Source organism: Pararge aegeria, chromosome Z, assembly GCF_905163445.1.
Source record: "Pararge aegeria chromosome Z, ilParAegt1.1, whole genome shotgun sequence".
NCBI classification, from domain to species: domain Eukaryota; kingdom Metazoa; phylum Arthropoda; class Insecta; order Lepidoptera; family Nymphalidae; genus Pararge; species Pararge aegeria.
In genome coordinates, this window is record NC_053208.1 from 16,524,915 (window position 1) to 16,542,979 (window position 18,065).

Genomic DNA, 18,065 nt, shown 5'->3' on the forward strand with positions numbered 1-18,065 from the left:
AGAGAGGAAAGCAAGGTTGTATGCTTCCAATGAAACTTGTCATTAAGAAAATCATATCAAAATTTATAGATATTAAATATATTTATGGGCATCTTTTTGGTCTAGGATTGGTATATGTCCATAATTTAGACGTAAGTACGAAGGAAAATATTGTCGTCTTGACTCGTTGAGACAAAGCAGGCTAATGAATAGGTGTCGAGCGCAGAGCTGATTGTTGGGTTACAAAGGACTCGAGAGCCAAGTTAAGAAGGTTTTATATGGTTTAACTGCCAGTGTTGATATACATATATTCTATCATAAGCATTCATAGTTCATAAAAATGTAAATTTAGTCACTCAAATGGTATAAATTTTAATAAAAGATGGGACATCTATTTCGTTTTTCTTGATTAATATATACTATTATCATTTTCTGAGTAAAATGGCTTCGGTTGGGAAAATAGAAATACATGACGAAATGATAAGGGTTAATATTTTCCGACGAAATCACAAAAATAGTCAAAGAGCTATAGAACTCATCGAGTAAAGTGTTTAACACTTTAAGTTAATACGCGGTTTCGTAAAGCAAAGAAAACTTCTTAGCACCCAATGTTTCACACTCGCCTACTTCTTTTTTTCTTATTCTCAGCTTTGCGCTGGGCATCTATTTATTTTCTCGCTTTGTTTGGACCCAAAAGTGTGTGTAGCCCACACATCTTTAAGAACATTATGTAGAACTCTCAGGCATACAGGTTTCCTCACGATGTTTTCCTGCACCATTGAAGCAAGTGATATTTTACAAACTTACTTAAAACGCACACAACTTAGAAAAGTTAGAGGTGCGTGCTGGGATTCCAACTCGGCCATCCGAATGTGAAGACAAGCTCCTACCCAAAACGCTATCACCGCTTCATTGCCCGCATGGAATTCCCATTTTTCCGCTAGGCTAAAACGGTTTCTCAAATTTACAAGTAACGTTTGCGTTAATTGTAGTCTTTTGTGTCTCGTATGTATTGTGTCTCCATGTATAGGAATTCAGTTATATTCGTTCAGATATTAAACCATTACACAGAATCATTTACATCGGAGTATGAGAGTGAGAAAGTAAGAGTGCACCTGTGTTTGCGCACACACTTGTGCACTATAATATCTCCTGTATAGTGTGAAAGTTTCTCTGAAAGATCTCTCTGGGGATCACCGTGCTTGAAATCGGACAGGGGAAACAGTTTTAACTAAGATAAATTATTCATATAACATAAGTTTTGATTTTTTTTTCAAAATATAGTTATAAATATTTCGTAACTTCAGCTGCATGAAACATCTCTTTATTTATAGCAACTACTTTGTTGCCTTACTGACATAAAGGAGTATGTATACAATTAGAAATTAGTGGAGTATCAAGTGACTCTTGGCAGCTAGTCAAAACAAAACTGGCACCAAGCCATACCCCTCACCTCACTCGCCTTAGTTTAGGCTTAGCCCTAGTTTTATTAGTTTGACACACTAACTAACGAATTTCGCTGGCTTTAGCAACTCAGCCACGTATGTGGGTAGATGCCAATTTATAACAATTAACACACCCTTAATCAGTTTCCGACTGTACTCTTAATTTAATGGAAAACTTATTTCATTTCACTTTGACGGCGTTTCAATGTATTTACTTGTTACTTAGTAACGATTCACTTTTAGCTTTAGATTTCAAAATGCTTAAGGGGCTTTCCTTCTCATCCATTGAGCAATTATCATCATCGTCTACCTATTAACGGCCCACTACAGAAGACTGGTCTCCTCTTCGAAAGTTAGGGACTGTAAAATGCCACGCTGGCCAAGTGCGGATTGGTGGAGGATAATTGTCCAGTACATTGTCTATAATGCTTAATATTATGAAGAGAAAAGATTTTTGCTTGTTCGCTTGTTTGTGACCAATGGGTTTCGTAAGTACTGCACCGATTTTAATCAAGTTTTTCACAAAAAGTGCTAAACTATCGCGTAAAGTACGATTAATCGTAGTTTAAACTTAGAAAAAAAATTGCCAAAGCCAAATTTTGACTATTAAATTTATTACTTGGCGTGCGCTGAGAAAATCGCTGATGAAACAATAGTGAGATAATTTGGAATGGCAGTACTTATTGTTATTTAAATAAAATTATTAAATTAAATATTTATATGGTATAGTAGTATTCCAATTCGACATTCAATTTAGGAGTTATCACGAGTTTGAAAATAAATGAACAAAACAAAACAGCTCTTTTTAAAGATACACTTAATTGAAAATTTTCTTTTTAAAACTACACCCGATTTTAAAAATTAGAACATAATGTATCCGGCGAATCGCACTAATTCACGTAATTGAATGCCATACATCTCCCAAATAAACTGTTCCTACGGGACGCTTTAAAGACAAAAGCAAACACGAACGAAGTCGCGGGCAACAGCTAGAATGTTATAATATCATGTAATAGAAAAGAAAATAATAAAAAAAGATCAGCAGTGTGACTATCACCATTATATAATCAACCTTGCGTTGTAAATCCTAATTTTAGTAAAGCTTACAAAATAAGTTTATAATGTGGAATTCAATTTAGAGGGGCAGCCCGCCGGCCACCCCTCACGGATTTGCTGCTTCGGGGACTCGATCCCTATACCCTTCTGTGAAAAGGTCCCTGCCAATAGCACCTGATACTTTTATAATCATGTTAACTATTATTAAAAAAAATGTTGCATACAAAAGGCTATTCTGTGTTTAGTGGTCTCTACGATTTAACTGTTCATTATACTACCTCTCGTATTATATGCTATAATGAGACTTAATATCCGTAAACAGTTGAATAATTTCGAGCAATCATTCACTGATTACTGGTATACGGATCCAAAAAAAATATCCTTTACTTAAATAACATTAAGTTTTAATCTTAATCATTTTATAAAAAATTTAATCAAATCTCTAAAACGAAAAGTCATTGTTCAAGATCACTTTAAAATTTAATTTCAAGTGGTTTTAACTGTTACGTACGAGTATGTAAAACTATCATGGATTATAAATAAACTTGTAGGGTTCTCAGATCTATCAAAAATGACTCTAAAACATGAATGGAAGACAAATGTGACTTGTGAAAAATTATGACTTTAATATTTCGTAGTTTAATGTAGTAATGGCAAAATGTGGAAGAGTGATAGTGAGCGTTTATTGCAGTGAAAAGCGAAGTTTTACTGTGTGAGGACATCTGTCTTCTATCTCCCCAAGCTCTTCATTATGTTATCATATTGATAAAATTAACATGAGACGATAAATGGTAACATAATTGGATATAAACCGATATTGACCAAAAGACTGTAAACTAAACTGACTTTAAGTCGATTGTTAAATTTATATCCTTTTTTGAGAAAATTACTTTAATATTTGATAAATATTTTGAATAGCTTTGGCAAGCGATCATTGGTACATTCTGTTGGCGGAAATGTGGACGTATCGTATCGTATCAATGCATAGTTTATCAAAATAAATGGAATAGATAAATCGTTCAATGTTTTGAGCACCTGCAGAACATTTTCAGTTCAAAGTAAAATGTTCGTTCGGCACTATTGAAAAAAGGGGCATAATGCGTTTGGTAGTATAAAAGTGTATAAAAGCTTAGCATTATTTTTTCTTTGAAAAGCGGTTACGGCATGTTTTACGTGAATGCGTTGATCGAAAGGCTGTTAAGAGTTTATGTATGTAGAAGCTATTGACACAATACTTTTATTTTTTAAGTTTATTTGGAATCGCAATCTTTGTGGAAATAAAATAGCAAAATAATTTACAATTTTACATTCCCAAACAGAGTGCTTGATGCTTAAGAGTCCAGATGCACATTGGAGTGTTTTAAAATTAATTTGCTTTTTATTTAATTCGCAACGATTCAGAAATGATATTATTGGAAAAACAATTACAAAATACTTACTACATTAACGGAAAAATGCAATAAAGCGTAGATTGTTTTAATTCTGGAGTAGGATACTTGAAATTGTATGTAATTACAAAGATTTTACGAGATTTATATTTTTGAGCGCTTGTTTATTTGGGAATGTATACTCAATAAATGTAATTAATGTAATATAATTTTTTTACCATAAATACATTCATCTGCCAGCTCTTTTAAGAAGAGGGTAGGCATTTATTATTTATAACAACTACAGATTTACAGAATCTCGATATCATCAAACCTCATTTCACCTTAAAACGGTGACGGATTCTTGGTGAAATATACAGAAATAAAAAATAAAAATGTGTTTTTTTTATTTGGAAATAGTATAATACCTTATTTGTTATTTTCCTCAGCCTATATTTTATGTCCCACTGCTGGGCTCAGCCCACTTCTCGCATCAAATTAATGAATGTATAGACAAATCTAGACATCTAACTATACTAAAATATTTTATTTCGATATACTGATATACTAATAAAATATACAATAAATAAATATATTACAATACCATTTCATATTCTATCATCCACATCATTCTAACATAACATTAGAATGATATTGATGATAGAATATGTAAGGGCCCAGAGCACCGGTCTCCTCTTAAAGCATGGGTCTCATATCAGAGCACGGGTCTCGTCTCAGAAAACAGTCTAGGCCGTAGAAGGTCAGGCTGGCCGGGCGACTTGAATATGAAGAACTCTCAAGCACCCAGGTATCCTCATATTTTTTTCTTTCTGACTTTAAGCAAGTTATATTTAATTTCTTAAAACGGCCATATGACTCCGATAAATTAGAGGTACATACTTAAGGGATTCAGAGCTTGGACTCTCCACACCGTGCCGTACCGATACCCGTGCCGGGTTTTTAATGGTTTGATGCTGATAATGATGATCATTATATAAAAAGTAATAACTGATATTTTAAAAGTAGGCTGAATGGAACAAAAAACTAAAACCCTTGATATTTGTTGAAATTATAGGTACGATTTTAAAGTAATAGTAGTAACGGGCTCAACTGTTTTAGAGGTATTGCACTATTTTCAATTGTATCTTACCATCAGATATAATTTTAGTACAAATATTTTAAAACCATGCTGCTATTTGACGAATAATGTGTATTTAATTATTCCTTTTGTGTTATCGCTTTTCCATTGAATGTTCTTGAGTGAATCACTTGAAAAAGTTGCGAATTAACTAAGGAGCCAAAAAATAATAAAATGACCGACGGCTTGAGTGAGTGTTCTAAAGAGATAAGTGAAGTTCGATGAATCACTTAAAGCCTACAAAATTGTTGCGTTAAACTAACTACCTAGCGACTGGAAGATAGCGAACAACACGTAAAGTAAATGGAGATGGTTTGCGGATGTAGCAACATATTCCGAAATAATTATTATATACTGGTCCACTGCAGGGTACGGGTCTCCTTCTTCAATGAGAAGAGGCCGGCATAAGCCATCCTGGCCAAGTACGAATTGGTAGACTTGCCACGGCTTTGAGAACATTATGGAGAACTCTCAGGCATGCAGATTTCCTTACGATGTTATCCTTAACTGTTATATTTAATTGCTTATAATGCACATACATAATGAATCGAAGTGTACTTTTGGTGTTATTTCACCCTTCAGTCTCGCATAAGAAAAATTAAATAAAAAAAAAACCGGGAAAAATGTATGTTTCATATGAGATAGACCTAAAGTGCAATTTAGTGGTTTAATGCTGAAACGGCTTAACTGATTTTAATGATACTTAATGTAGAGTATATTCGGTATTGGAATAATTCACATAATACTTTTTCGCTAAAGAGTTTGATAGTTTGGTATAATTTGTAGCTTGGAAGTCGATAATTAGAAAATGCGCGGGCACGTCTGGACCATATGTTTGCTAGACCACGATTTCATCACTGGGCATACCTAATGTTTCAGTGATTATATGCACGAAGCCACACTGTTTTATCTAGTTTCGGTAGAAACTCCGGGCGGAATTCTTTTTATATGCTCTATGAATCTTTGAGTCCGTTTCTCTGAGTTCCCTTAGGAATTTTCCCTAATAATTCGTTTGAACAAAATATTTGATTTGCTAGACTGTTTCGTGCTCATCTCTAAATCTGGGGTTTTCGTTAAATCGAGTGTTTATTGGGTTCACGAGGAACGAGTAGGGAGGGATCCTAAACAAATTATCGCTTTTACACGATTTCTATATTGTTTTTAATGTATCTTTATACCTATAGGTTTATTATTAGTTTTATAAATTCTTTTAGATTGAATATACTATAAATACTTCTTCACACCATTGTAGCCAACTTATGGTTTGCCAACAATAGATTTAACCTTTAATTGGAGAGAGGAATATAGGATATATATCGTTCGAACGATCATTATCACGGCGTGTTTGTGACATTAACAAGAGTTGACTTAAGGCGTATAAAGAAATCGTCTAAACAGCTTCTCCACAATGTACAGAGGTCCCTTTCTACTGAGACCAGTAAGGGTGATTTCTCGTTCCGCACATCTATGCATGTCTACCTGTACTCTGTGCCAGAGATTTTTAGTCAGAATAATCAACACGTGCTTAACAATCTTTGTTTTGACTTGGAGATCAAATACAGGAACTCTTAATCCGTATTTGGACATTATAAACACTTAAGTTCAATGAGGCAGGTGGATTATTTAACTTGCGTGACTATAAATTACTAACGTAATATACCAATAATTGTTCATGGCGAAATAAAGGAAATGGTAATCGTTCTCATTAAAAACTGGTGGACTGTTAAACGACAGGAAATGGTTCGTTGAAATAAATAATTCGGTTTGTATAAAAGTATTAAAACTTACCTGACGCGAATGTGACTTCACTAATTAGAATCCATTCGTGTTGAAACTTCAATTTCAGCATAATGTGCTTTGCTGTGCGGTTCTCGAGGTTGATGTGGACGTTTCGAGCATGTTCTGACACCTTGTCTTGTTTCGGTTCATGGGAAATATAATCTTCTTGCCAGCGTTCACCTTCTAGAGAAAAGTATACCTCCGCTTCTTTAAAGAGCTGTTGAAATATTTTATGTTAGTGTTAGTTCGACTGCAGCAAGTATAAATTAGTTTATTGAGCAAGTATAAATTATTAATTATTTTATTAATTATATTTAAAAAAAATAATTACCTGCACATCTTTCGTGAACATGTTATTGGTGTGGATATCCATGTGATGAAACAATCTACCGTCACTAAAATTGAAAGTTATTTCAACTTCATCCTCCAATAACATCGTTTTATTCCAGCCTACCCAACGAGTTCCTGGAAACACAGAGTTTGTTATAGCAGGCTAAAATAGTAAAATTCATATGCATAACTTTTCTGTGCTACCAACCTCGTGTATCTAAAGGATCCGGTAATTCGAAGTCATTGGGGCCGAGAAAAGAATCGGTCATTTGGCCAAGACCATTTATCATTTTTCCTTTGCGCATTATTCCATCATATGACAAGTCTTCAAAGCGTGCACCACCCGTCATTTCTTGCATGTCCCCACCTTGCGGTGCGGAGTACGCAATAAGAGCCTCTGTACAAACACAGTTAAAAATGAATAAACCGCCAAATTGGCGGGATCAATCGCCATGCTTGAAATACTATATACAACATATAAAAAAGCGTTTGATGGATATCACTATCACTCGCAGAGGCACTGTCGCAGCGCATTGAATCCCGGGACGACGCCAGCAATTTAATAGTTACGCTTGTTGTACCTACGTTTCCAGCGGCAGCCGTAAACTTCTACTCTCAAACAAGTCGTCCTAGGGTGCGAAGCGTACGGAAAGAATCTGACTTTGGATGCAATAAAAGGGGCTTCCAAAGTGGTTTTACGCGGTGTGTAGGTGTTAACATTCCCAGGAATTAGCTGCAAATTTAATTTAAATGTTAATCAATCTTTGGTATATAATTTTGTTATAAACAAATAATATAATATATTTCAGTAAATCATAAACAATTAAACATATACAAGCTTATCTATTAATATTTAATTTAAAACCAAGAGAATTGATTTTAATTTACTTAAATTAAATGTCGTTTCAAATACTTGCTTAATTTAATGGAAGATTGTTTCCTTGATCTATCAAAGTGCCCTTTTCTGTCAGACAATTGGCTTCGAATTCCTCGTGAATTTGTTTAATGGTTGACCATTCATTCAAAAATAATAACCAGTTAGTAAATATATAAACTTGTTATTATTTATGTTACAAGTTTTTACATAAAATAATAATATGGAGTTAATATGAATTTAACCATTAATAAGTATCAAATGGCCAAAATATTTCTTTAGTTTGGCTATTAGGGTTAACTTTTGCTTTTATGAGAAAAGTTATGTTTACGAAAGAACAGGATTACAAAGAAAAACTCACTCGACTGCCGTTGAAGTCTTTATATTTGACCCATCGATTAAGTGTGTCTCGCCAATACTCGACAGCGTAACTCTCTGCAAACTCCACTCCAATTGAGTTGGCGAATCGGCCTTGAGACTCGGTAGCAGTGATTAGATATTCGAAGTGCAAATCTATTTCTAAATATTGGCGGCTCCGTGGCGTGACCAGTCCATTGGGGCACCATGCTCCACCTCGTATTTCAGTCCGTATCCTGTTAACGCGCGCAATATCAAAAGAATTGTAAAAGAACCTAAGCTAACAAATCTGTGTCATTTAGAAGAAAAAAATGTATACACAGTACGATTACATTTAATTAATTAAGATTTATGATGAATACAATACTCCCGAATCATTATGATTCAGTAAGTAAAACCACAGCCAGTTGAGGGCATAAGTAAATAAAATTAGCGCTATAATCTCAGTAAACAGTCTGCAGAGTTTCTTACTTCGTTTGAGAGAGGCTTCCGAGACTAGCGACTGCGGCCGTTTAATTTGCATATATATACTGCAATATCATCAAAGGTAAAACAGGAACAAAGAGAGCCCAATGTTGAATTAAAACAACGTCGCTAAATTACTTTTGACCCCATGTAAAGTGACTTGGGTGATAAGACTTTTGCAGATTCCGCCCACTTATATCTTGTTATGTTTGAAGGTTCAAGACCCATAAGGCTTATGTAGGATCACAGTTGCTCCGAATTCATATGAAAATTTAATTTTCTGTTACTGAATTTCTCTAACGAGCGCTGAGTTTTAGCTCTATTGTCTCGTGTCGAGCTTATGCGGGCTTACGGCCCGAATGTGAAACCCTCTGTTAATTGTTTGAGCTAAGTATGAGCGTTTTGTGGTCGTCGGATTCACAATTATTGTTACAACTCCGGCGTATCATTGCGCTTTGTTGTTGTCTGACAATGGCCATTTAAATTCTCAATATTGATTTCGGGCCAATTTGCTTTTAGCTTGCGTACATGTTCAGTTTAGACCGCACTAAGCATTTAGTGTTTCCATAACAGATTTAGAAAATACTAACTCATGAGCGGTAATTAGAAAACTTGATGACTTTGTAACCGTATAGTTGATTTTACCATTACGTAGGTAAATATGAATGGTTTTTCGAAGCTAGGACGAATGTATAAATTTGGTAACTGGCAAGATTGAATTACCAAAAAGTAATGTGCTTGGTAATTATAAAATTTAGAGTTTCCTTTGACATTGTTTGTCTACGGATGATAAAATTAAGGTACCAGCAGCGCTTACCATTGGGATAACGAGATTCAATTAATATGTGTTATTGATTAGAGACTTATACACCTGTTTAAATTAAATAAATACATCTGCGGACAGTAGTATATATGTGAGAATAAAATCTATTTCGTGTCTGTACACGTAGTTCTTTTTGGAATATCGCAATTTATTTTCTTTATACTCATAATTTTGGCAACTCTTTCACGAAGTAAAAGAACAAAGTAAAACGTAAAAGAATTACAGAAATAGATGATACTTTTAGTAATCAAAACTGGTCCAGTCAGCAAAGTTACCTTGAACTAAGCGGCGAGACGCTCTGGTCATAGCTGGAACTTGCTGCTAGAGATTCGTTTGATATCATGCCGTTCTCCATTCCCAGCGGCACTTCACAGCTGCCCACCTCCGCTGTGGACAAAAATGTTAACTTAATATCCAAAAATATGATTCACATTATTAAAAAAAGCATAGGAAGTGTTTTCATGCTCTTGATGCTCCCATTAGGTAAATAAATATGAATTGTCTTTTGGAGCTAAGATAAGCCCGTGAATGTGTCAATTTGGTAACTGGCAAGATTGAATTACCCAAAATAATGTGGCAAACAATTATTACATTTGTATGTTGCTGTCAGTTAAAGTGTGACAAAAAACTGCATAGCTATTTCGACGTTATGCCACATTTATTAACAAGGGGTTCATAGTTTGAGTGTTTATTTCTCGGTGCGCACAACACTCAATATCCACTATGCCGAGCAATTTTTGGCTTATCACAACTTCTGGCCGTAAATGTTATTTCTCTGGCGTTGTTAATATCATATTATTGAAAAGTTCGTTTGTCTAGCGGAACTCAAAAATTCTTGGACCGTCCTTTGTTTAGTATTCTTCAATATAGGGGTAATAAAAATGAAACCTTTACTTGTCCATTAACGTGTTATCATTTAAGCTTAAACGGTCTCCGTTTTATGTAAACCTACACATACGATTTTTAGTAGACCATTGTATACAAGCCAATAAAGACTATAATTGCAGGGATTGCTAACCTTAAAACTTCAAGCGCATTAGAAAAAAAGGTGCATTTTTTATAAATAATAAATATACTACGACAATACACACATCGCCATCTAGCACCAAAGTAAGCGTAGCTTGTGTTATGAGTACTAAGAAGACTAATGAATTTTTTTATGAATAATATACAATATAAATAAATATAATTTACATATAAACACCCAGACTCAGAAAAACATTCATGTTCATCACACAAATATTTTCCAGTCGTGGGAATCGAACCCACGGCCTTGAACTCAGAAAGCAGGGTCGCTGCCCACTGCGCCAATCGGTCGTCAAATATCCTGCTGACAAAGAACGTTAGCTAACATTAAAACCGTACCTACTAATAAAACCCCGCGACTAGGGAAGGTAAAATTAATGGTTATTACATAAAATAATATTATTGTGCTTACAAAAACAGGCTATACACATACTGAACAAACATGCTAACTGAAAATCAGCATAGATAAATAAATAGACATGAGCAAAGGTAGGTTTCCTAGCTTTATTATATATTGTTATGCTTCAAAATTAGCAAGCAAAGGCGCCACGACGCAAGTGTAGGTCATTTTTACCGAAACATATAACTCTGGCTTTGCATGCTGATTCATAATTCACTATCATTCTGATTCACTATCAGTAAATCAGATATTAGGTATCGTAAAGATTTTTTCATTTGTACTTACTGGTATTCCAACTATAATAACATACAAACAAACCGTTCAGTATTATTTTATTAAGAAAAGATAGTAAGGATTACTTTTTCAACATTTTAGACAAACCATTTAGGTATGAGCGAATTATAAATTATCTATCTATTCTTGATCTTGTAGCTTCACCCGGTGTTTGAAACCTTAAATAACGTAAATATTATCAATTTCTTTTCTCATTTTTTTTCCTGTAAAAACCTTCCACAGATTATAAAACTTAAAAAAAATATTAAATTGATAAAGACATCGTCAAGTTATATATGACCAATGTAAATAAGGATTGTATATATTTTAATATATGGATAAGATAATTCCCCAATTAAAGGTACGTTCGAACTTATTATCGACGTGCCACGTTAAGCACACGAGCCAAGGGTTCGTTATCCCTATGCGAACCATTGGTTCAATGGCGTTATTGAATCATTAAAGCTAAACCACTAACAATATACCGGTCTGCAATAGTCAATTATAGGCTTTGGGCGTTAATGATCGAACTATTTGCTTTGATAAATGAAGTCTCCAGCTTAGTACGGTGGTCATAAATGACTAGCGTGTTACGTCTGTAACATGACGTGAAGTGTAAGGGGGAATATAGATCAAAGTCGGATTTTTTCTGAGCTTGAGGTAAGCGCGACATTTGGTGAATTTCTAGGTGTACTACAATGTGGTAAAAAATATTGCATACTGAGTGAAAACAAGACACTGTCAACCTAAACGCGTTGCAAAAAAAACTTGAAACTTCAAAAATACCTATCATAGTCAAATTCTAAATTGACTAAACAAAACATATTTTTACTATCTAATAGACTTCCCCCTTATACTTCACATGAATGGTAAGGGGGAAGAATCTATCGTCTTTCATAGAATAAACAATAACAAAAATAGAATTCTTACAATATTTTTTTTCAATTTTGTTGTCTGTCAAGCTTATATTCACACTAAAAACAATAGTTTCCTATTGTTTTAAAAGTTAAATCTTGAACTTTAGTTAAACGCTATAAAAAAAAAATTAATAAATAAATATGCTACTACAATACGCCATCTAGCCCAAAAGTAAGCGTAGCTTGTGGTATGGGTACTAAAATGACTGATGAATAATTATATGAATAATATACGTAAAAACTTATAACATATATATAAATACCCTGACACTGAAAAACATTCATGTTCATCACACAAACATTGTCCAGGTGTGGGAATGGAACCCACGGCTCAGAAAGCAGGGTCGCTACCCACTGCGCCAATAGGCCGTCAAAATCAAAGTAAACGACCTTTTAAAGGATTTTATAAATTTAAAATGCATATAAAAATTTTCGGAACCGACAGGATTTGAACAGCGACTGTAGCGTCATCTAGTTTCGATCTACTTTTTCAAAGGTCCATATTACAATGAGACACGTTTGAAACAAGAGATGACACATTGCTTTATATTTTTATAAGTGTTTTATACTTTTTAAAGGATGTTTTTATTTTAATTGCCACTTACTGGCTGTGATTCAACAATTATCTTAGTATTTTAACCCACGCCGTGCTAAAATAGCGTGAAGGCTCTAACCTGTAAAAGTTTATCTTTCGAGAAGGAGAAGGTCTGTACCCAACTGCCCAGCAGTGCCTCAACCTCAACCCATTACCGGGCCACTACAGGACACAGGTCTCCTCTCATAACAAGAATGGTTTAGGTCTACCACGCTGGCTAAGCTTGGATTGGTAGATTTCACACGCTTTTAAGAAAATTATGGAAAACTTTGAGGGATACAGGTTTCTTTACGATGTTTTCCTTATTTAAAGTGATAAGTAAGTGATATTTAAATTGCTACAATTATAATGGTGAATAATGAACCGCGTGGACTGCCTTTTTGGTATAAGGGTCAACATGTTCACGATCTAGTTCGTAGCTATAGAGCCGGATATATATATTGAACGAAGTACCGGGTTAAATTCCCGGGTCGGGCCAAAAAGTTTTAGGTATTGGAGTTTCAGTTAAATAATCACAGTAGGTACCACCTTTTTGTGTTTTCTTATTTAATCGGTCATTCTCGGTTATAATCACTGACGTGTGACAATGAAAGAAACCCACCAACTCGCATTGGTGCAGCATGGTGAGCCTATGCTATAAAAACGTAATAATTTGTACGATGAGAGGGGAACTATTGAGAGTGGGACGTGGAACGTTAATGATGATGATAATGACTGATATACATTGTATATCAGTCAGTATATCAGTTGAGGGTGTATTGCCGAGGATCTGTTTGGTGTGGAGTATAAGGATTGAAGAAATTATAAATTACACCACACAGATTCTCCTGCTTTTCGCGGAGTATAGCAAATTAAGCTTAATTTTGATAATATATCATGGATTTCCGTAAAGTAACGCCTGCTTCTATACAATATTTGATATCCATTGTTAAATAAAAATTATAAACAAAATTACCAGAAGATTATATAAAATTCTTTTGCCATTCAAGTTATTCAAATCTTTCAAGAATCTTTTATTTTTTCAGACATACCTTTTTGAACGAGAATATTTAACGAAAATATTTTATAAGTTGACATTCTCAATAGAAAAATGCTTCAACATTACTATTCCCGGTAAAATATAAAGAATCTTGATATTCCGTTGAGATTTTTAACGGTATTCTGGGTATTTAGGCAATGTTTACCTTAGGGTGGAGCCCCAAAAATGACATACGATATTTTATTAAAACTCGTAGGTATATTTACTTATATTATATGAAACATTTATGTAATAATAAGCTATTTTGAAATTTAAACTTAGGGCCTGTTTCACCACCTTCTGATATTATTACTATAAGTGTTAATTGTAGTATCTTAGAAGTATATAGCTCTGCCGGGGATTTTTTTTATTTATACACTTTATTTGTACACCACAAATAGGTAAAAAAAAAACAATGGACACAACAAAAATAAACTTAATAAGTAGGATACAAAGGGCGACCTTATCGCTTATTAGCGATCTCTTTCACTCAACCTTAGGATTAGGAAAACCAAGGAAAACCAACGCTATGATTATTTCTGCCACATAGCAGAAATGCTGTATTCCGGTCTGAAAGGCGCGGTGGCCGGTGTAATTACCGGTACATGAGGCTTAACACCTACGCCTCAAGTTGATGGACAGAGTGGCACTTTATAGAACGTGTTCCTTGCATGCCCTGACGTGTTGCTCTGTTTATAAGCGACTTTTCTACGTACCCTCAGGTGGGCCATTTGCTTTGTCCGCCAATTATTACTACGAGGAAAATAAAAAAAAATTAAGACCCAAATGTATGGAGTATGCATGCGCCTTAGCTCAGCAAGCGATGCTAACAATTTTAGTTATTTCCTCGCTTTTAATAAAACGAAAATACATTACAGGAAGTTGGTGAGGCACAAAAGGAAAAATTTCTAATTCGGTTTTGCGGACGGGCGTTATTTTAACCTACGTATGTTTACTTTACGTTATCTGCCCAATTTTCCCTTTAGTATAATCGTGTTTTAGGTTTATTATATGCTGGCCTATTCTAATTTATATTTCAAACGGTTCTCCTTAGATCTCAATAATAATAGAGAAATCCAGAAATTTCAAGTGTGCTCAAGAACGCTTGAAATTTCTGAATTTCTTTTTTACGTTGTTATTAAATGAATGATTTTTCAAAAAATAGATTTAAATAAAACTGTCTTAGGTAGCCAGTTTAAATAGGCACAGTTATAGGTATCTTTATCTATCTACCTATACATATAATAAAATAGTAGACCAACTGTGTCTGTACACTAAAGATTTTTGCAAAAAAATAACTGGGAGGGGTTATAATATGTAATAGAACAAATATTCAATTTTAATTGTTGTCCGTTTGTATGTGTATCTGTTTGCCTGTTTATCTGTCGATTTGTGAGCGCATCAGGTAAAAACTGCTGAACGTGTTTGAGTGCAATTTGGTGAATTTAAAGCTGATACTCTGGATTGAAATAAAATACACTTTTCATCCCGAAAAAGAATTGGATTCGTTCGGAATAGATGAAAGTTTACATCACCGATTCCTTTACCGATTTGAATAGTATTTCTTTCACAATTTATTGGTTTTAGTTTGACTATGCCGAAATATTGTGAACATTTGGTTGATATTGTTGGAGATACAGGTCTAAACTCCTCAGCGATGGGAAAGAAACCCTTAAGAAGTAATAAATACATTCAAACAGAATGTCAGATGTATGAGGGCGTGTCCGCTATGTACCTGATAAAGAAAGTTGCTCACCCATCCATTTTCAACACCACTTTGCTTGACTATCGCGCTTGACTAACTTTTGATGGTTCTACTATCATTGTCAATGTTTATCTTGAAGCTCCGATAAGTACTTTATGCCCGCTTACCATAGTCAACTATAAATTTGCATCGCTATATTTGCTATCTACACTAAAACTTATCATTTTGTTTGTAGCTCTGGAACTGTCAGTCCGATTAAAACTGAACTTAACATATTATTACTTATAATATACAAATATATTAATATATTACGACAATACACACTTCGCCATCTAGCCCCGAAGTAAGCGTAGCTTGTGTTATGGGTACTAGGATAGCTGAAGAATATTTTAATGACTATAATATACATATTAACACCCAGACACTGAAAAACAATCATGTTCATCACACAAACATTTTCCAGTTGTGGGAATCGAACCCACGGCCTAGGAAAGCAGGGTCGCTGCTCACTGCGCCAGTCGGTCTTCACTGGCAAATGAGACTTGAAATGGGAATATACATTATTGAAACAAATAAACATTCTGTATAACTGAAATAAGTCCTAATTTAATTTTAAACCGTCATAATGTATGCGACAAGAAATGTAGGTATCCATTGTTTTTGTTACAGTAGGTTTATCCGTGTCACGGAGCCTGTCTTAATCATACATACACACATCGTGAGCGATGCGCGTCTAATCCACATCGCGACAAGTGATATATCACATGAACAAATTACGCGGAATGGGTGAAGCCGGAGAAAAACAATTTATTAACGGCGACAAATGAGCCGCAAGACCGCTGTCAAGGTGATTTTAATTGCAACATTGTAATTTTGCTGCGTTAACATTTCGAAATTAATGTATTACGTATTGTTATCATTGAAAAATATTTTACTAAACCTAATCGCATTTCCTTCTTTTATTTTGTTCAAACCATGCAGAAAGTAATTTATGTCCATGACAACATTTACAGTAAAAAAAAAATCTGTTCCATACATTGGTGCAATAATAGAGATCCGTATGTGTTGATTTAAGGCGATGCTTGTAAATTGAACAGCTTGCTTTAAGGTGGTGGTTTCGTTAAAGAAAACACGGGGTGTTTTTGATTGCAACGTTTTCGTTCTGGAAATATCGACCTACAGAAACAGCCCAGTGGACGGCCGGATACCAAAGTTAGTAATGAGGAATTCAAGGCTATTGTGGTGTCTGCGGCGGGGCAATGCTAGCCTGGAAAAAAATATAATTACGGGCAACACCGAACCCAACCAAGCCCCAACGAAATGGGCTGACCAGTTGAAAGAGTCAAATTCGTGCCGATTTTATCGAATCGTCAAAATGACCTTCAACAGAATCCGATGGAGACAGTTTACCAACTCGAAATTAAGATCTCACCACTCTTCAGTGATGAAGGAACGACCAGAGAGAGTGAGAATGGAAGCAGATCCATCGCAATCAACGCCCGGAAGTGAATCGAGTTAAATCTTAAATCTGTGGTCTATATATTAATCTAATATCCCTTTTCCAACTGATTATGGGCCCAGCACGCTCCCATTACGCTGCTCAAATTCAAGTAGGCGTACTACTGTAAATAATGTTATTAAAGTTAAATATGTAGAATTTTAAACTGTTAAAAATGATTATCAGTTCATTTTGATCATTTTTCATTATGTAGTATGGAATTTATTTCAAAATTCCATCTTATCTTTGCTGACCGAAGTAAACTTTATAAATGCACGTAATTTGGCGGCGGCTTGAGCTACTTTTAACCATTAAGAACTAAATGCACCTGGCTCCAACCCGCAAATACTGGCCACTTGTCGTATCTTTATTTATTTCTTCATCCAATTAATACCTAAGTACTTACTATTGACAAAAGGATCAAAGGCAAATAGAATTACTTATCTCAGGTTTGGCAAACATGAATGGCATGACATGAATTTTGGGGACAGCGTCCCTGAACGCCCTTAGTCGTCTATGTTTATTTTACTCTAATCAAATATTTTGTTAGTAACATACTCCGAGTAAACACTTCAAATATGCACTAAAAACTGCCAACCATAACCGGATAATTTCGTTATATTTATCTTCTACATGCCTTAACCCTCATCGAAATCCAAGAGAACGCCACTGCTTCGAGCTAACTTCTATTACAAATAGTGTTGAACTTTGTATAAACCATGTAACAATAACTCGCTTCTCGCTAAACTTCAATGATATCAACATTGTCATGATTCAACTTTTCTAAATTTACCGGTTATCACATCCACACCACCCAATAATAACCACTGAGCCACAGGTGTGGGCACGGCGAATAAGGGTTGTCATTTTTGTAAGGTGAGATTTTGAGAAATGAGAGATTCCAAAATGCATTAAAGTATATTGTTATGATGATTTTTGATTATTAAAATCATGCTAAGTTATGCGTGACCTACAGCCTAAATACACCTTGCTCTCGAAATAATAGGCCTCTGTACAAAC

At 34.7% G+C, this 18,065-nt stretch overlaps 1 protein-coding gene across 1 annotated transcript in view; it reads right to left on the reverse strand.

Annotated features, from left to right (window-relative positions):
* Positions 1-18,065, reverse strand: part of LOC120636323 (epithelial discoidin domain-containing receptor 1-like) — a 94,447-nt gene that overhangs the window by 52,629 nt on the left and 23,753 nt on the right. Inside the window, exons 2-7 of the mRNA XM_039907754.1 lie at positions 9,889-10,000; positions 8,330-8,561; positions 7,680-7,827; positions 7,303-7,491; positions 7,096-7,229; positions 6,774-6,981 (exon numbers count right to left, since the gene is read on the reverse strand). Of these exons, the coding sequence (XP_039763688.1) occupies positions 6,774-6,981; positions 7,096-7,229; positions 7,303-7,491; positions 7,680-7,827; positions 8,330-8,561; positions 9,889-10,000 (1,023 nt within the window). The remainder of the gene's footprint in view (positions 1-6,773; positions 6,982-7,095; positions 7,230-7,302; positions 7,492-7,679; positions 7,828-8,329; positions 8,562-9,888; positions 10,001-18,065) is intronic.